Here is a 19,983-nt window from a genome sequence, read left to right on the forward strand (position 1 = left end):
GGGCATGTGACCCCAGCAGGGGACTTTCCCGGGCTGCTGGAGGGGGTGGGTTCTCTGCCCCTGGATTAGGGTCCAATTCCAGCAAGGCAGAGGTCCTATGGGTCCCCCAGCTACCACGGGCTCCTGGTCACCCAGGCTGCACAGATCGAGTCCCCCCCCCCCCCCGCCCCCCCCCCCCCCCTTGTTCCTTCCCTGAACAGCCTGCGAGCTGCTCCCTGCTCTAGGGTGGCTGGGAGGTGTGTGTGTCTCCGAGGCACAGACCATGCAGAGGCCAGATTCACATTTGCAAAGCCCTAAATCTGTCTGCTTCTTAATCAGCTTTTATTTACAAAGTGAGTCTCATTTCAGTTCCCCTCTCCCCGCTGAGCCTTAATCACCCAGCTTACTATTGGATTTGTTCTGCTGACAGCCAAGATGGTGATTACGGGGGTGCTTCCCCAGGCCGGGGTCCCAGTGCCCGCGTGGGATCTTGGACGAGTCTTATACTCCCTCTGAGCCTCAGTTTCCCCATTCGAGGACAGCTGGGGTGGGGCAGTAAGTGGGGGAGGTGATACCGGAGGCCAAGGCAAGGACACCGTCTGGATGTCAGCTTCTCGTCACAGTTTGGGGAGGACAGGGGATCACGCTCCCGAGGGACACGGGTGCATTATGACGTCACTGCCTCAATGGACACTGTGACAAACAGCGTGTGGGTTGGCGCCTTCCCAGAATGTGTATCCCACTCAGTCCCGGGCACGCGAGGAGCCTGGGGAGCCCGGGGTGCGTGGTCTGAGGATCCTTCCAGGTCTCTGGTCCTGGAGTTTCTCTCTTGGTGCGTTTTCTGGACCAATCCCCAATGCAGGCACCTCTCTTTTCAAGGATAAAGTGACAAAGAAACCCTCACACTTAGGAACACATTGGAGTGACGCAGGGGGAGAGGTGAGAGGTCAGTGAACTCAGGAGGACACAGAGAATGCGTGAAAACAGTGACACTGTTCCGTTTGCACTGAAAGGTGAGGCCCCAAATTCACGGGCAAGCAGCATGTCACCAAAAAACCCCACCATCGCTCCCACAAGCCCTAACCTGTACCCAGCAGTGCCTGGCGCTCCTGCCTCTGAGGCTGGCTCGTCACCCGCACGTTTTCCCAAGCTGCTTCCCAGGCTCCTGGCAGCCTGTGCCCAGCCTTGATTGGCCCGTGTGTCTGATGGTGAGTGTAACTGACTGTGACTGCTAGGTGAGGTCTTCAGGGACTCAGCAATGTCACCAAGAGGCCGGGTCACTTCCCTCCCATCAGCACTCACAAGTGGGAGATGAATAATGCAACACTGACCTGGGGCTGCTTTTAAATGATCACCTTCTTTCTTTTTTTTCTTTTAGAACGAAAGAAAAAGAGAGGCAGAAAAACAGTGTCAGGGGAAGACGACCACATGCTCCTCCCCCAGTCTCTGTGCAAAAAGTTATCATCTGCCCTAGTTTTCCATTATCCAACGGCTCACCTGCTAGGAACCCAGAAACATGAAGAGCCAGGTGTGAGTGCAGGCTCGGAGGAACTGGGCTGGCTCCTAAAACACACAGGGCAAAGCCAAACGGGGGTGTAATAAGCCCCGGGGCGCCTTCCCTGGAGCCTCCCACCACGTTGGTTTGAAGGGGGCGTGAACTGGCGAGCAGGTGACTGTTCCATGAAACATGTTCAAGTTTCCCCGTGACAGGAACGCCAATGATGGGTCCCTCTGCACACCTTCCTGACCCAACAAACTAGGCTCCACAGGTGGGTCCAGGGCTCCACGTGGGCGACATGCGCCTGGGCACTGGGAACTAAGCGGGAAATCGAGGTGCTACCGACGAGGGTGGAAATGCCTCTTAGAGGCCTGGGGAGGTTGGAGAAAGGGCTGAGCGTGGGCCAGGCTGCACGGAGAGGTCTCTGGAGTAGCCTGGCCAGGTGGGAGCAGCCAGTGAAAACCAGCAGACAGACAGGGAGTGGGGCCACTTGATGTGGGCCCCCTGCCGCCTCTGCAAAGTGCAGCGTCTGGGGCGAGGGTCCCTGTTCGCTGGAGGAGGTGACTTGGCAGAAGCCATTCCCCTCAGGGGGCAGCACAAATGTGCAAACTGCTTCAGAATTCCCAGACTCCAGACCCCGAACTTGTTTCTAAGGAGCGTCCAGCAGCTCCGACCTTTGAAGATGGGTCACAGATGCCAGCCTGCCATCCCCGATGGGCCATCCCACCCAGCTGGGTCCTGGGCTGACCTGCTGGATGCTCCTTGAACAGCTTAAATCACCCCAGTTTTGAGAAAACAGACAGACACAAGTCCGCCTGATTCGGTAACGCAATTTATAGAAAACGAGTCATGTTAGGTCCCCGTGGGACACGCCAACCTGGCATTGTGACCGCTGATGTCTGCGGGGCCGCTCCGTAATCAAGGGCCCCAGGTCAGCCTCACCCCCAATGTGATCATCAGCTTTTGTTACCAGGATGGCTCCCCCTGAGATCTAATTTCTCGGATGTCAGTGCAGCCCGCAGGCCCTCAACGCAGAGACTGGCTGCTTTAGAGGGGGCCTGTGGTTGCGATTTGCACAAGCAGATAATAAGGCAATGGGGGCACTTCCCGACTGTGCCTGCTCTCCTGCTGCACGCAGGCGCCTCTGTGTGTGGCTGACGCCAGGCTGAGGCATGGGCACCATGGGAACTGACTCTCCCAGCATGGCAGCTTCCTGAGAGAGGGGACGTGTGGCCCTGCAAGTGAGACGTGATGCTCTGACGAGCCAGCACGTGGCTCCCCTCACCAAGGTAAACCAGCCTGCCCCCTCCTTGCTCTTAGCAGTTGCCAGCACATCGGCAGGCACCTCTGTGCTCTGATCCACCTGCCCTGGATGGCGTCCAGCCTCTGGCTCCCTGGAACCTGGACTTCTCACACACAGAAGGACCTCAGGCCCCTTTACACCGTCTCAGCTGACCATTCCTGAGGCTTTCACACTTAGGCAAACAGGCGGCCAGTCCCAGCCGTACACACACAGCGTCTCAGGGCCTGGTGTCTCAGGTTACTGACGACACAGGGCTCCGTCCTCCAGATGAAACATCTGGGAGATGACACGTCACTTCTGCTCCGTGAACTCACGGTACTTACATTGGAACAAAGGTAGCTAGTATATTCCCCCAATAGCAGTGCCGTTTATGACACTCCTGCATGTCTCTCATTTACCAACCATCCTGTTTTCATCGCTTCCTTATAGCTTTGGGTTAAACACGCGTCAAGAAAGGAAGTAACATGTCCCCCCCACATCTCCCCCAAATGTCAAACCTGCTGCTGGTTTTCACTGAGGATAATTAGATTGCTTTAAAAAAACAACGCACTAAAATCTATACAGATAGTTCATTCCTGCACGTCCTCCTTCCCTTTCAATATACATTTGAAAAATGGTACATGTTGCTTGCCTGCAAGCATGTATATTTAAAATATTTAAGTAGGGTACTGTCTGCAGCCTCTGGCTGGTTTCCATGGTAGCTAAGGACAGACAGAATAAAATGGTATTAAACACACAGAAAATGAAACAAACAGGGAGACATCTCTGCTCTTTAACAAATAGAACATGTGAGCCTTTCTAAGTAGGCATTTGCATGAGCTGGGTTCTGAAAAGGTACTTAGTGGGTTTTCCTTCTGCAACACACTAGTGGGAGGTGAACGCCTGTCTGCGCCCCCAAAGCTCCACGCCGTTTCCTAATTCTGATCTCTTCCCAGAACGGGGAGTCGTTAGGAAATTCCCATGGAAGTCATACAATGAAAGACTTCCTGAGTGAAATGGCACGGTTGTCTCTGCTTGGAAGCAAAGCCTTAGCGCCATCCCCTCCTGTCTCCTCACTCACGCCCAGGACAACTGCCGGCGGGGACACGGGACCTTTCTGACTCACAGGACGCCCGAGTCCTCAGAGGGTGCCCTGCCTCCCACTTCCAGGACATGGTCCTGGGTGGTCGGGAGCGAGACAGAATAGGCCCCAGCCGCCCGTTCCATGCCTGGCTCGCACGGCCAGCCCCTCACTGCCTGCAGCGGCCCGTTTCCCACCCTCTGCTCTCCACTCTGCCTGGGAGTCTTCAGCAAGGCACCTGCGGGGTTTCGGTGGCTCATTCCCCTTCCAGTCTCATTGAGACAGAGCCCTGGGCAGTGTCCCTCACGGGGACAGCTCTGGGGAAACTGATGACACGTGATGCTCTCTCCCTGGGATTTTCCAGGTCTGGCTGTGGAGGGCCTCACCCTTACATGGCCATTCGCAGCCTGAAACAGTCTAAGGGCTACCTTCTCCACTCTGCGACTCCTGCCTACCCCAGAGCAGCAAGACCAGGTGCGGGAGTCAGCCCTGGGGCCTGGTGGGGCAGGAAGTGCAGAAAGACAAGGGAGCAGGGACTCACCTTCAGCCATTAGAACAATCGTTCACCTCCACCCCTACACAGAGCCGAAAGCCGCAGTTATTTGGGGGAGCTTTGCTGGTACACTGAGACCTAGAGTGATTACGCATCCTGGGGTGGGGGGTGCTGACGGGGCTGTGGACCCAGCCTCAGGCTCTGGAAAGGGAACAGCCTCCTGCCGGAGAAATGCACGCAAATACACGGACACACGTGTCCGGGCCCCAAGGCAGTCCAGCCTGGGCCTGGGAGGCCGTGAGGGGCAGTGCTGTCTGGATTTGCCGAGCGGGTGGGGCTAACTCATTAGAGCCGAGGCCTTGGCCCCACGAGCTCAGGGATATGCTCCTGTTTTTACCCGTTTATTATTGGGCAGTTGCTCTTCCCACTCACACTAAGGCCATCTTTGGAAAAGGATGAAGGAAGTATTTGCAACGTCCTGAAGACGCATGTGGACCCCATCACGTGGGCAGCACCCAGCGACCTGGCTGCTCTCCCAAGGTGACACCTTGCATGGAAGCCCCACCTGGCCCCCTTTAGCTAAAGCTCCTGAACCCGCCGCATTGGGGTTCAGACGTGGGCACACCAGCCCTCTGGCATTCATGGGGGGGCCGCAGGGCCACGTGGGGAGTCCTCAACGGCCAGCCTGACCTCAGGAGCCTGGCCTCTCAGGCGGACGCAGGAGTGGTTCTCAGCCAGGCCCTCTCCCTTCCACTGTTTTGTAACCAACCTGGGAGCCCGTGGAGAAGATACTCGAGGGGATGTCAGGGGGATGGGCTGTGGGGCTGGGTGGGTGCACATCACGAGGATGGAGGAGAGACGGACCACGGGACACAGGGAAGGGAGGCTGAGGGACCCTGGGGCTAAAGAATCAGGGTCTTGGTGAGCCTTGTACTGGTGACCTGAGCAACTGCTTGCAGACGACCTGAGGGCGTCTGGGTGCTGGGTGGGTGAGATCCCAGCCATGACTCACCGCCCACCTTCGGGTAGTGACACAAAGCATTTCCCTGCTCCCCGTCTTCACCTTCACACAGCACCCTCCCAGTGTGTGCATGTCTGTGTGCACATGTCCCTTTCTCAGAAGGACAACCAGTCATGTTGGATTAGAGTCCAACGCCAGTGACTAAGTAATGACGTCTGCACAACCCAAATTACAAATATCGTCCCATCCCGAAGGCCTGTAGTTTAGAACTTCAACACGTGAATTTTAGGGGGGCACAACTCAGCCCATATATCTGAGGAGGCAGAAACCCCGAGAAAGAACACCCATCAGCCCCCGGGCCCGGTCTGATGCAGGGATGTCGCTGGCTGAATTTCATCTTTCATAAAATGTGGACATACAGACTAAGACCCAATATTAGTTTCATAAACAACAGTTTCTTTTTTGCAAACTATACCCACAGGTCCCATTGCCACTTCCAAGTGCTACAGCAGCCAGTCAGATGACAACTGAGCGAGAAACTTTATCTTCAGTATTTACTGTTAGGCTGGAATATTCCTGAGGGGCAATTCAGCACTCCTGTGGGAAATATGTGACCTCATTTGCATTTTCTAATTGAATTGCTATCAGCTTTCCTGCAAGACTGCACACACAAAAAAAAGTTCGCCCAGATTTAGCCCTGCTTGTATGAGGCACAGAAAGCCCGCTTTTAAGTAGTTGCTAGGAGAGGAGACGGAAGCACAGAGAAAAAGTCGCCAAATTTTTATGGTTCATCTAACTGTAAAGCTGTCAGTTTTGCCCAACTCCACAGAGAACCACTGAAATAACAGATGGGGGGGAAGAAACCTCGACGTAAGGGAAATGAAACGCACAGAGCCGAGAAATTAGGGGGTCCCCAGCCACGGTCCTCTGGGGATTGCTTCAAGGCTGCTTTCATAAGAGTTGCCTGGGACTTTTAACACTGTGAACTGCTCCTTTGAAGGAGGCTGTGTTTGTAGAACCTTCTGACAAAAAACTCTTGCTCACTGTGTGTCCGTCTGAACCCCCCACCTCCAATCCCAGCCAGGATGCCCTTTGCATGCATTTAAAAACAACAAGTTAAAATCGTGAATTATAAGCTGCACGCAGAAAACTGCTTGAAACCTCAGTGAGCAGCTAACGAATGATCCCAGCATAGACCCTGCCCCAAGAGCCCCCTCACGTCCCTCAAGCCCACACAGCCGCCCCCTCCGGCCTCCATCCTGACTACAACACGCTAGGACCTACCCAAACACAATGACACTGTGTGCATGGCTCCTGCCTTTTCTCCTCAACACGCCTCTGTGAGGTCCACTCACGTTCTTTCTCCTGCTTAGAGCCTGTCTGTTTTCACTGCTGTGTAACAGTCCACTGTCCGAACCCAGCACAGTGAACCGTCCACTCTGATGATGACGAGCAGGTGGGCCGTTTGCAGGCGTGTCAGAGGCCAGGTGCAGAGCTCTTGGCACGTGTGTGTGCACTTGTATCGGGCAATGTACCTGACACTAGTGATGCCTCATAGAAAATACGCGTTTGGGGTCTGTCCCTGCTCCTGACACTGGGCACCTAACCCCCTTGCAATTTCCTGGGTGACAGGAGCGTCTTTGGTCCTAATTCAGCCATTCTTGATGGGCTCCTGGGTGGCTTAGCATGGGGGCCAGTCACCAGTAGGACCAAAGCCACGGCGAGAAGCTTGGGGCTTTCAGCCCCACCCCCAGTCACTCCCCCTACTCTCTGGGAGGGGAGAGGGGCTGGAGACTGAGTTAATAACTGATCACACCTCTGTGATGAAACCTCCATAAAAATTCCTACACTATGGGGTTTGGAGAGCCTCTGGGGCGGTGAACGCACCTGTGTGCTGGGAGGGTGCACACACCCCACTCCACGGGGTCAGAAGCTCCCACACTCAGGACGTGCCCAGCTCGCCCTATGCACCTCTGCATCTGGGAGTTCATCTTTCTCTCACCCTTTATAAAAAAGCAGGGCAGACAGCACGGCTCCCTGAGTTCTGTAAACCGTCGCAGCAAAGCATCAAGCTGAGGAGGGGACATGGGAACCTCTGATCTGTAGCCTCGTTAGACAGACATGGGGTCTGTTACCCACAACTTGCAACTGGCATCTGCGGTGGGGGTGGTCGGTGAGACAGCCTTTCACCTGCATGGCCTGTGCTGACGCTGGGACGTCAGTGTCAGACGGAATTAAACTGTCGGACCTCCAGGTGATATCCAAGAAAAGTGGAGAAGCCGCACCTTTGGTAGCAGCGTGGTGTGAGCAGAGGAATGGTTTTCCTTTTCACCAGGCACACGTGTACTCAACTTGAAGGGGAAAACGCTGAGCTGCCATCTGAAGACTTGTACCACCTACACTTCCGCCAGACTCCAGGAAGTCTCCCCGCTCACGCCCTCACCAGTATCTGGTGTTATCAGTCTTTCTAAGTTTAGGCGTCTGGTAGGTTCTCGGCTATCATGTGCATTGCCCTGCTGAGGCTGACACGTCTTCACGCGGACGGACCACCAGGCTCTCCTCTGTGGTGGGCGGCCTGATAAAGTCTCCCGCCTGTTTCTTGGCAGGCTATCTGTCTTTGCGTGGTGATCTGCGGTCCTCTGTACATTCTGGATGTGCGTCCTTCGTCGCTAAGTGCCACAAATACTCTCACACATGCTCTGGCTCATCTTTTCACTTTCTTAAGTCCACGCTCTCATGAGTAGAAGTTCTCAGATTTAGCGAAGTCCAACTATCACCCTCTTCCGTACACTTCGTGCTTCCTGTGTCACGTGTAAGAAGGCTTCCCCACAACTCACCCCCTACATCCTCTTCCAGTTGTCTCGTTTTGTCTTGCTCACTTAGACTCACAACCCACCGAGAACTGACGTTTGGTGTGGCATGGGGTGGGGGGGAGTGTCACTCTCGTCTCTTCAGGTGCCCCCTTGGCTCAGCGTCATTTATTGAAAAGAGGGTCCTTTCCCCATTATTCTAAGTAGGGCTTGGCAAATGTTTTGTTAAAAGGTCAGAGAGTTAAATATTATAGGCATGGCAGGCCAAGAAGCGAAATCGGGGGTGTAAATACAGGTATAACCTAGATTATATAACCATTTAAAAGTGTAGAAACCATTCTTAGGTTGGAGGCCATCAAAAGGCAGGTGGCAGTCAGACGTGGCCTGTGAGCTGCAGTCTGCTGACCTGCCACAGAGTGTCACTCTGGCAAAAGAGTCGAGTGTCTACGTCACCTGCATTTGACAAGGTTTGTCAAGCTGTGTATGTGAAGTGGGTGAATTTTCTTGTATAAAAGTCACAACTTCACGAAGATGATTTTTTAAGACATGAAATATTTTTTTTGGTATTCTGTTCCATTTGTCCATGTGACCATCTCTGCTCCCAAACCACACCATTTTAATTATCGCAGTTTAGTGGTTCCCACACGGGGGTAATTTTGCCTCCAGTGCACATTTGGCAATGATTGGAGAGAGCCTTGGCTGCATATGGGGGTGGTGGGGTGCTGCTAGCATCTAGGGGTGGGGGCCACAGATGCTGTTAAACTTCCTACGGTGCAGGGCGGCCCCAAGTGGCAATAGTGCAGAGGCTGAGAAACTCTCTGGGGCTTACTACACACAAACGAACAAAAGGCACGCTGCGACTGTTGCTGGGCTCGTGTTGAGTTTGCGGAAGACTTTGGGTAGAATGGATATCATCATACACCACAACACCAAGCCTTCTAAGTCATAAGCACGACACCTCCCTCTGTTTCGAAAGGATTCTTTAATTGCTCTCAATAATATGGAAGGGACTTGAACATTTTTTGTCAGATTTGTTCCTAGTTATGTGATCGTTTTCAACGCTATCGTGATTGGTCTCTGGTTTGCATTTCAATCTCTATTCATTCCTGGTCTACAGAGGTACAATTACTTTTACAGCCGTCTTACCCTCAGTCGATAAATCCAGGAAGTTACCTGCAGATACTTTTAGATTTTCTGCATTCACAATCCTATAAGCTACACTTAATGTTAGTTCTACCTATTCTGATTCCTTTCTCTGCCTAACTTTGGCTGGGACCTCTGGCGTGTGATGGGAGTGTTGTTCTCCTGTTTCTGGTGTCAAGGAAGAGTTTGAGTATTCCAGCAGCACATGGGAGGGTTTCTGGAGGCTCTTCAGAGACACCTCTTGTGAGATTAAGGACAGTCCCTTCTTTTCCTAATTTGCTGATATTTTCATCCTGAATGGAGGTTAAATTTAACAAGCACTAGGCAGAGGGTCATGTGGTTTTTCACCCTGTGTTCTGTGCTGCATTTCATGGATTGACTTTCATGTGTTAAACCAACCTCACATTCTTGGAACAGACCAACATGGTCACGATTTACCGTACGTACACATGGCTGGATCTGAGTTTGCTAATATTATCTTAGGGTTTTGGTAAGCTGTATATTTCTAGACTGGTATTCATTTCATGTATATTTTGAAATATATTGGTAGAAATTGTACATCATAATATTTTCAATTTCTTTTTTCTTACAAAGACCGAGCGGCTTAGTAGTTTACAGAGCCAACTTTTGTCTGTTGATTCTTTCTATTGTTTTCTGTTTCATTATTTTCTCCTCTTGGTTTTACTATTTCCTTCTTTCTACTTTGTGTTTCGTTTCCTGTTCTTTTTATAATTTCTTGAGACAAACGCTGAGATCACCGATATTTCTGCCTTGGCCCAGAACATCAGCCAGTAAATTGGAGAAGCCCTGATTCAAACCCACAACCCAGGGGGGCCGGGCTGCTTTACGATGCTGGGTTCAGCTATACCTAGAAAGTCATTTTTCAATCCTTTCCAGAACATGTATTCTCCCATAGAGCAAAGGGGCTATGGTCACATGACTCAGTTTCCTCATCTGTGAAGTGGGGACAGTGACAGCATCCACTTCTGGAGACATGAGGATGAGATGAGTTGACATCGCTGAGAGAGGATTTAGCTGAGGTCCTAGAAAGCCAGGGCAAGGAGCTTTGGGTTTGAAGGAAGAGGAAACAGGGAGCCATCGGCAACAAAGTTAATGTGACAACAGGGACGGGTCTGGAGGGCTGCAGTGACGCTGCCCGCTGCCTGGTATGGTCACACGTCACGCAATCAGGCGTGTAGTCCCATGGTCACCCCATGACCGGGCTCACTGGGATTCTTTGTCCTCTGTGCTGCCGACGGGGCCAGCGCAACCTGGGGTTGGAGGTGCGCTCCTGCTGGGGCTGTCTAATTGCAATCACCTTCCACGGAGGTCAGGAATCTGCTCATTAACATGCCTGACAAAAGGCATTATTAGCTTTTTCAGTTCGTGCCTTTTATCCGAGGTTCTACTGTCTGCTCACAAGGTGCACTCTGTGTCACAGTCAGGGGTGTGGCCTTAGCACAGCTGCCCCCTCCCCACCATTTGGAGGGAAGACCCCCCCAGGGGACAGTGTCCCCAGGGCTGCCCCCAGGGCCTGCTTTGCTCACCGCCTTCTCACCAGGGTGTGGCTTGTGATAACCACTCAGGAAAGAAAGAAAAATCACAGCCATCTGTCACAGTTTTTGTCACCCACAAGGTGAGGCTCACGATTTGGGGCACATGGCTGTTAGAAACGTGTCTCCATGCCTGGCTCACAGCACTCAAAACGTCCTTCCCAGAGGGGTCAGCTCATCACCGAAAATGAAGCCATTCACCCGAGTCCCCACTTTCTCTTTTCCAACCTAAACCACTTTTGTACTTGTTTAAAAAGAAGACACAGATCCTGGTTTTCCCAAACTGGACACCTTGGAACACTTGTATTACAAGAAGTTCCATGAAGAGTGTTCCTTGGTCAGCAGGTTTGGGGAAACTTGCAGACAGTCTCCCACGGAGGTTCAGAGAGCATGTTTGTGTAAGGTTCTGGGAGAATCTATAGAAAGGAAACTGGTCAGCTTGGTTTAACCCTTTACTTCTCATGAACCCTTTTCCTAGGAACACCGTGAATGCCATCCAAGGTCACCTTGTACCACTTCACCTGTGAGCTTTCCTTTGCTAATGAGCCACACATACGACGCCACAAAGATACTGCCGAGCCCACGGGCCTCACGTGAACTCTGAGGGGCTCCAGGAACTTTCTCCCTCCCACTGGCCAGCTGGCCTGGGACTCTCTGCTAGCCTGGCAGCCCCCATGCCGAAGGCCAACACAACTGCCGAAACACGGGACGGGCAGAGGGGACAAGCACTCTGTCCCCTCAGACAAATGAAACTAAACACTGAGGATTTTGGGGGTTCATGATGGGTTGCTGAGCAGTCTGCTCCTGAATGGCTGGGACATGAGGGACGAGAGAAACCTTTCAGGACCAGGGGAAGGTGAATTCACCCCTCCCGGCCTATGGACACAGGCCATGCAGGCAAAGCAGCAGGAAATGAAGCCACCGGGAGGTTGGATAACACTGGTTTGCATCTGTGTGAAACCCTCCCGCCCTCCCCTTCCCCCTCCTCCTTCTCTGAACCAGTCTCATTCCAGCTGCTCTGTCTGTCTTGCGTGGCCAGCCACCCACCTCTGCCTTCCTCCCCATCCCTCCAGGCCTTGGGAGTCTCCGGGGCTGGTGGCTACAAGTGTCAGGCAGGAGAGGGCATGCCATCAGATGGTGACCCGTGTGAGATGGACACAAGGGGCCCTTGTCTAAAGAATCACTAAGACCATCAAGGTGACAGCAGTGTCTCAAGCTGAGCGCAGGGCACCGAGCACCTGTGGTGAGGTGGCCCTGCCTCAGTGGACAGGACAGAGGGCCACTCCGGCCGGCGAAGGTGTCAGCCTGTCATCGGGAGCCTCTGCAGGGACCTGGAGGACGAAGGACAGCACCAAGTCTACTGCATGCAGTCCCGCTTACCTTGTGTCCAGGGAGCGTGGATGAGGTCTGGGCCACCAGCAGCCGCACCATGGTGTCCCATCGCTCCGCGGTGTGGCGGTCCCATGCTGTCACAGTGAAGGCCACCTCCTCCGAGGGGATCTGCAGCTCTCGGGCGGCAAAGACTGTCCCGTCTGCCCCGACTTTGAAGTCCATGCTGCTGGTCTCATATTGTGTCCCCTTGGTCCCCAAACAGCTGCTGAACTTGACTGCAAGAGAATGGGGGGAGAAGGGTCAGGACCTGGCAGGCAGACGGCAGCCAGAGAGCTCACAGGTCACTTTTTAGGGAGCAGGTGCCAGGTCACTAATGAGCAGCAGGAAAATAGTGACCGGACTGATGGTTTGACCTTCAGGTCTTGGGTTTTGTTTGTCGACTGGGGGAATTCACAGAGGCCGCAGAAAAAGGAAATAAAAAAAGCCACCGTGCATTTCATGACATCGGAGACACAGCTGCTCTATGTTCCTGCCACTGCGTCTCTCCCTTCCCACTATATGAACTCAACAGGAGTCTGGTGGCAGCAGGTCTGGGGACTTCCCTCCTGAAAACAATTTCTGATTCCCTCGCTTGCCTCCCTCCCTCGCTGGCCACACGCAAACCTCCTGCCACCAGACTTTGAAGCCCCCGACGGAGTGGTTTTCCCACCCCAAGGAGGCAGTGTAGGGACGCAGCAGGACAACGGGTTCTGAGCAGAGCTCCAATCTGTTGCGTGCCCCAGACCATGTCCTCCCTCAGCGACACCTGCGCACGCTCCATGAGGCCGTGCGGGTCCAGAAGCTGGACCGGCAGTGACCTTGGACGGCGTTTCCTCAGCGAACTGGACACAGAGTCTAGGCACGCAGCTTTGCATCCCAAACATTAATTGGGCCCGAACGGCCAGCCCCTCCAGAGGACTCCAGCGGCACTGCCGCGCGTAATTCCGCAGCGAGAAAGCCGTGCCAGCAGCGGGCATTCCTCAGGCCCGCATTCTCGCATCTTTATATGCATGCCACCTAATGCCGCAGTAAATTATGAGGCAGCAACAGCCAGTGTCACATTCTTCTGATAAAAACGATGGATAAAGTTACCTAGTACTTACAAATATGTGGTATCTTAGCAATTTTGGTGGGAGGATGGATTTTTAAAAGCAATTTCACTGTCACAGCTTACATGATTTAATTACTATTTATCCCAGAAACTATTAAAAAAAGCTCTTCAGTGTTACTCCTGATACAGTGTCTTCCCTCTGTGTTCACGTGTTATTGTCGCCTGCCTTGAAATCATAAATAACGTGCGCGTTCCCCCTCATTTCAAATACTTCACTTTACACATCTCCCCAGTTACCAGCCCCTCCCACTTGTGGGTTTGATATAAAAATGTTTTTAAATGGGATGAAACCAGCCGTTTCTGCCCCGTCTGGCCCTCGAGTACACATGTGCGTGTGCCAGGGCTGCACACCCGGGGGGTCTCAGGCGACTGAGGGTGACAGGGTTCGAGTGCGATGTGCTCCCTGGAAATATCCCCCCATCAGGGAATAATCACACTTTTTTCATGTGACAGGAAAATTCCGAACTGCTTTTAGAGTACGGTTCACCTCAACAGTAAACAAATTAAAATCAGCAACAAACTGAGTGGCTCAATCATTTCTGATGCCCAACTGTCACCGGCGAAGATACAAATGACAGTTCCATGATTGCTGGGAGATTAGCACAAAATGTATAAATAAATAAGCCTCTTTGTTCTCTGGAAGCAAATTTCTGAGGACACTAAGGGGTCGGACAGGGTGGGTTTGCGTTTCTTCAGGATTAAATGACGATGCCACTGTATTTATAAAACAGGCACAGACAGAGCTTTGGCGGCGTCTGAGGCAAGAGTCAGTGCTGCCTTCAGAAGAACAAACCACCAGCGAACAGGTCCTATTCCGCTGAGAGCTGCGTCAGAGGCTCTCTGAACATTCCCGCTGCGGGAATGTCACTGCGGCTAACGTGGCTGGGAGGGAGTGACCATTTCTAAGTCGGGCAAATATGTCTCTCCCTGGCCACGGGACAGACGGTGACGGTCGTTACGATAACACGGCAGCTCTTGCTTATACAGACCCTCCTGCATTTCCCAGGGGGTTACATCCTGATAAACCCGCCGCAAGTTGAAATATCCTCAGTTGAAAATGCATTCACTGCGTCTAACCACCGAGCGTCAAAGCCCCGCCTGGACCACCTCACGTGTTCTCAGGACACTTACCCCAGCCACAGTCGGGCAGTCACCGAGCACACACTGCTCTGTAATACACAGTTGACTAGCTCAGGAACCATCATAAAGTCGCAAAATTGTAAGTCGAACCATCGTCACCTGGGGACCATCAGTAGCATTCTTACCCTGTGCCAGGAACTGTGCCAAACTCAGTGCCCAGACCCTCTCACTCCATCCCCACAACTTGCACAGGGACAGCTGTCACCCCACCTTACAGGTGAGTACACTGAGAAATAAAGACCAGGCATGTCGTACCCTACATGTGGTCTCTGCTCAGGAAGCGTCCATCGAGTCGGGGTGCGGGAGAGGGAACCGACACAGCCTGACCCGCAGGGAGCACCCCAGGCGGGGCCCACTGGGCTACCTGCGCCCAAAGGCAGGAGCGGGCGGGTTCTGGTGCCTGGGGGATGCCTGCCGAGCTCTGCTTGGCACTGCCCCGCCCCGCCCCGTGGGTCCCTAACATGCCTGTGGCTACAAGGACACAGTGAAGTCACAGTACCCTCCACCACGTCCCTTCCACGAGCTTCTCCTTCCGCAGCGCCCAGGCTCGGGTGATCGGGGCCGGGCTCCGGGCTCCTTGCTCTCGGGCTGTCATCACACATGTGAACGCCGCTCATGAGAGGTGGTAAGGGAGAGACAGCCTGGGCCCGGGGAGCAGACCCTGGGGGACCCTCTACAACACAAGAAAGGGACCCCAGCCTCCCTCATTAGCGGCTGGCACATCAGGACTGAGCTAAATAAATCATTCGCAATGGAGCCCAGGCAGAGAGATGGCTCTTTCCTGTCCCCAGAGGCTGCCTCCCCTCCTCTGCCATCCTCTCTACTGATGGGGGGGCCCACGAGAGGAAGGGGCTCCCGATGGGCGTCCAGGCCTGGTGCACGATTTTACTGCATTTCACCCGCAGGGCAGCTGGGGGCTGCTTGCTGTCTGGTTTTAGGGCAGTCCTGCTCCGTGGTCACCTGTCCGCAAGTTCTTTCTCCTCTCATAGCTCTCTGTTCTAAATACGGAGGGAGGACGTAACATTTGAGCCCTGGCAACATTCAGGAGGGCAGATGGGACCCTCCTCAGCTGAGGTCTGCATGTGGCCGGCTGGTCCCGAAGCTGTGGGATGGGTGGTACACCGAGAACAGACGACCCACAGGCAGACAGGAGCCAGGGGCCGTCCTCTGGGCCCCACAGCGCTGGACCAGCAACCATTCTTTACCGGCTCTCTCTCTTTAGGTTCATAAGAAACACACACAAAGCCTGTGTTACCCTTTGCCCTCGACCTCAGATGTACAAACCAGGAGGAGAATCTGGGGTTATGAGCAGATCCTGACTACGGAGGTGGACGGCACGTTGACTGCAAATGCCCCAGGAGGCTGCAGGTGGGCAAGCGCCTCTGGACCTCACAGGCATGGAGTGGGCCCCCCAGGGCGGGAGCCTGCAGCCTCCTCCCACCTGCTCTGAGCTCACACATTCCAGAGTTCCCGGGGTTCTAATCGAGGGGCTTTCACCAGAGTCTGGCAGGACGTGGGGGCTGACCTCTGTGGTTACAAAGGTGGTGGCTGTGAAGCCGCTGCTGCCCGGCCTGTCCTGGTTTGGCCCTGAGGCCACCAGCACTGTGAGTGAGGGTGCACACTCTCACTTTGGGGTGAGGATGCTCTCTGAGGGTGTGAGGGATGGCCCGAGATAGCCCTGTGCAGTGTCCTGGACGGTGCACAGCCCCGGGCCCCCTCCCGCGCTGGCTCTGGGCCCCCTCCTGGCAGCTGGCAGCCCCCTTGCCTGGCACAGCTTCAGTGTCCGTTTGCTGGGGCAGAATCCAAACATGACCCTGAACTTCACCAGCCGCTCCCTCTGTAAACACACTCGGAGTGGCAGGCAACCATTTCTCTAAAGTAAAGAAAAGGACTCAGGAAACGCAAACACATTTTCTCCCCACGCTCAGCCACACGGACTGCCCAGCAACCCCTCCCTGGGTCTCCCCTCTGCAGGGCTTTTGGTGCGGGCGCATTCATGGCACACTTGGCTTTGAGATATTGGGGACCCCCTTGAGATGAGCAGACTGTTGGGGTGCCTGTAAACCAAGGATGGAAACGTCTGGTGTGTGCAGTCTGCCTGAAGCTCGGGGGAGGGTGGGAGGGATGGCCTCGGGCGACGTGCACACACTCTCAGGAACCTCACAGCACAGGGCAGGGAACCCACGCCACTCACACACACATATACTGAAACCGGGCGCCATGCTGGGGAACGCATGCTGCAAGGTCCCAGGAGAACCCCAGGAGGGGGCCTGACTGGTCCTGGGGCCCCAGGAGGGACCCAGGTGTAAGAGGAGCCAGGGCGGCGTCTGACGGGGAGCAGGGGATAATCCCAACCTCACTAAGATGCCCTCAGTGAGGGGAACAGCCCCACAGAGACGCAGGGTCCACCTGGGGCTCCTTGAGGTCCTGCATGGACATGGTGGAGGAGTTATTCACAGAAAATGGGGCCACACGCGGTGCCCTCTGAGCTCCTTTCCAGGATGGGTCCGACACATGTCTGGGCTCTGTGATCTCCTGCAACGTGGGGACATGTTTACCAGGCTGGGATGAGGAAGGCTCGGTGGTGAGGAGGAATTCTACCGCAACACAGACAGGAAATGCACCATTCCTCTTTCTAACAGTCTCACGCTGCCGTCCCCTTCCTCAGCTGAGGGCCACCCCCAAGGAGCAAAGTCCCCGCTGTTGGTTTGGTTGTTCCTGATCCAAACCATGTTTCTAAAGAGCACAGAGGAATCTGCCACACACTCTTAATGGGTCACATTGCTGTCCAAAGAATGTCCAAGTAACACGAGTCCAGGGCTAGCACGAGGGATGGGGTGGGAATATGGTCTCACCTAAGTGACAACTGTGCACATTATGTCTCTCTCTCTCAGAAAGTTTCAGTGCACACGACACCATTAAAGGGCTTGGGGAGTCCTGTGTGGGCGAGGGGACATGTGAAACCTAAAATGGTTGAACCCAAATGCTCTCTGTTATCATGGGGAGAAAAGTACACTGGATTCAGGGTGTATCAGTCAGCATGAAGCTGGGTTAAGCTAAGTGACAAACAGCCCCAAATCATGAGACACGGCACTGTGGGCTGGCAGGGTGGCTCTACTGTGAACCCTCAGGCTGCTTCTGCCACCACCAGGGCAAGGACTATCTGGTGGTGGGAAATAGGGATCACACAGGGTTCTCAGGCCTCTGCCCCCACTTTCTGGCCGGATGACATGCTCCAGCCCTACCCGCAAAGAACGAGGAGATGAAATCCTACCATGTGCCTGAGAGAAAGGGGAGAGAGTCTGTCAGCACTGTTAATGTGTATGTAGCAATAAATGTTCACAATGGCAGCTCGTGTGAGTGTCACACCATGTCATGGGTCACCTCTGTTTGCTGTTCCCCCATGGACCTGCCACCACTTTTAGAGGTATCCCACATGTTCGGACTATGATTTCTTTCCTACAATAAATCAAACGTCACTTAGAAAGATAAAGGCCCAAAGCAAATGCTGCCTCTAAAGAAACAGTTTTCATGGATGCCGCTCAGATTAGCTGCCAGGTCACCTCAGCCTGGGGCACACGCGTCTATGCATGTCCTGCAAAGGCTCCCTGCGTCCCACCACCTTCTCGGTTTGTTCCCTCTAATGTGAGACTATGAGGTTCCTGAGGGAGGAGGTTGTGATGCTTCCGTCTCTCTTTCCTTGAGCAGAAAAGACACCCCACAGCCCTTTCTCTGATGGAGGCCCATGGAGACGACGGCCATTAAACCCCAACACCAGAAGAGCTGTGTGCTGGGCTGGGTCTTGCAGTAATGTCTCTGCAGATCCCCCCACCGGAGCTAAATGTTGGTGGCTTAACCCTGGCAGGAAAAACAGCCAGTTGACAAAATCACTTTGGAGGCAGTGGGTCCCGGCCTCACGCGGCCCTCGAACTGATTCCCAGACCTCACTGGTGCTCCTTTCTGGAGAAACACAGCCTTTGGTGCCGAAGGGCGCCCTGTGCAGGACGTTATGCAGACGAAGCGATTATCCCGAGGTAATTAAGCCTTGAACAAGTTTGACATGAAATCTTGATAAAGAATTGTTTTTTAATCTAATGGCCAAAAAGCTCAGCCAAATGTATAAAAATTATATGACATCTTACGCCTCAGTGTAAATTAAAATTTGTGGAAAGGTCAGTGAACCAGGAATGGCTTAGACATGAGACCTGGGAAACCTGGGGGCCGTGGCACAGCCAGGCCTGCCCAAGCGTTTCACCGGGAGGGGCTGTCCCGCCCTGTTAGCCAACCCCATCTTGCCAAACTCCGTCTGTTCCCACTGGGCTTGCTCCTGCCGAAGCCTCATTTGAAGACGGTGAAAGAAGATGCTGGACTTTCCTCGGAAAGGAAAGGCATCTGTCAGAGAAAGGCAGTTTTAGGACTAGACTTTTTTCTGGCTGCTGAAAAGAGAAAGACGTGCACAGGAGGCTTCAGCCCCTCTCACTGAGTTCCTACTATGTGAGCAGCGCCTATTAGGTGCGTCAACCATGACAGATGTGAATGAACGCAGCGTGCGGAGCCAGCGGGACAAGCTGTCTGGCCTTGGCGCGCTCGTAAAGCTCTCTGAACATATCTGAGCTGACCCGACAGCCCCGAGGCGTGAGCCTGCAGCCCACAGTCAGATGCAGGATTCATCAATTTACTGCCAGGAGGGAGGTGCCAAGCTAATGGGCAAGTGGAAATAACAACCTCTACGGGGAGGGTGTTTGTGGTAATTAAATGCCTTGAGGATGAGGAGATGCCCAGCGCAAGGCCTGGCATTTACAGGCTGCGGGGACATGAAAGCACCGTGTGCGCCTGCAGGCAGACGGGAGCTGGGGCACGATGTCCACGCGTCTCCCTCCCCAGGTTGGGGCTCCGCTCCCAGCCTCCTGTTTGGGACCCAGAAGCAAAAGGGGGTGACAAGAATGAAGACACTGACTTTGACAATCGCCAGATGCAAAGCGGGACCTTGGATTTGTAAACTCCACAGGCAGCCACAGTCGCCCTCTTGCTTTTGAACAAAGGAAGGTGCTTCCCCACCCGCCTGGGCTTTCTCTGCACAGTCAGGGTTGAGAGTGTACCTTCATTTAAAAAACAATGCCGAGTGAAACACAACCTCCCAGGAATTACCCACTCTCCAGAAGGGAAGCACAAAGGAGTTGGCAGGGGACACAGGCTGGGCTGTCACACACGTTAACAGGTATTCACGGGCACCTGGAGAGCTGAACGCCATTTCCCGCCATTTCCTTTGGTTCCCAGCGGCTCCCATTGTGTCTCTTCTGGGGGGGACTGGATGGCGGCATTGTAGGTGAGCACAGTCTAAATACAGCTCTGTGCATTCTGCATTCATAACTCTAAAGGCTTTTGTGATTTAAAGCAGCAATTATACGGAGGAACGAGATAAAGACGGGGAGAAATTATCTCTCTGGGTTGGGCGGGGAGACATGGCAGCGGAGGTTAATGCTCTGGTGAAATATTTCCACAGTTACTCCTCGCAACCATTTTGCAATATCCCTAATGTTTCCGCACATTACAGGCTCTTC

At 53.7% G+C, this 19,983-nt stretch overlaps 1 protein-coding gene across 2 annotated transcripts in view; it reads right to left on the reverse strand.

The window, feature by feature from the left end:
* CDH4 (cadherin 4) overlaps positions 1 to 19,983 on the reverse strand; it is a 394,225-nt gene that overhangs the window by 91,839 nt on the left and 282,403 nt on the right. For both annotated transcript variants that reach the window (XM_074317411.2, XM_074317410.2), the window contains exon 3: positions 12,181 to 12,407. In XM_074317411.2, coding sequence (XP_074173512.2) covers positions 12,181 to 12,407 — 227 coding nt within the window. The remainder of the gene's footprint in view (positions 1 to 12,180; positions 12,408 to 19,983) is intronic.

This window comes from Rhinolophus sinicus, chromosome 13, assembly GCF_057876585.1.
Source record: "Rhinolophus sinicus isolate RSI-liver-muscle chromosome 13, RSI-T2T, whole genome shotgun sequence".
Taxonomy (NCBI): Eukaryota; Metazoa; Chordata; class Mammalia; order Chiroptera; family Rhinolophidae; genus Rhinolophus; species Rhinolophus sinicus.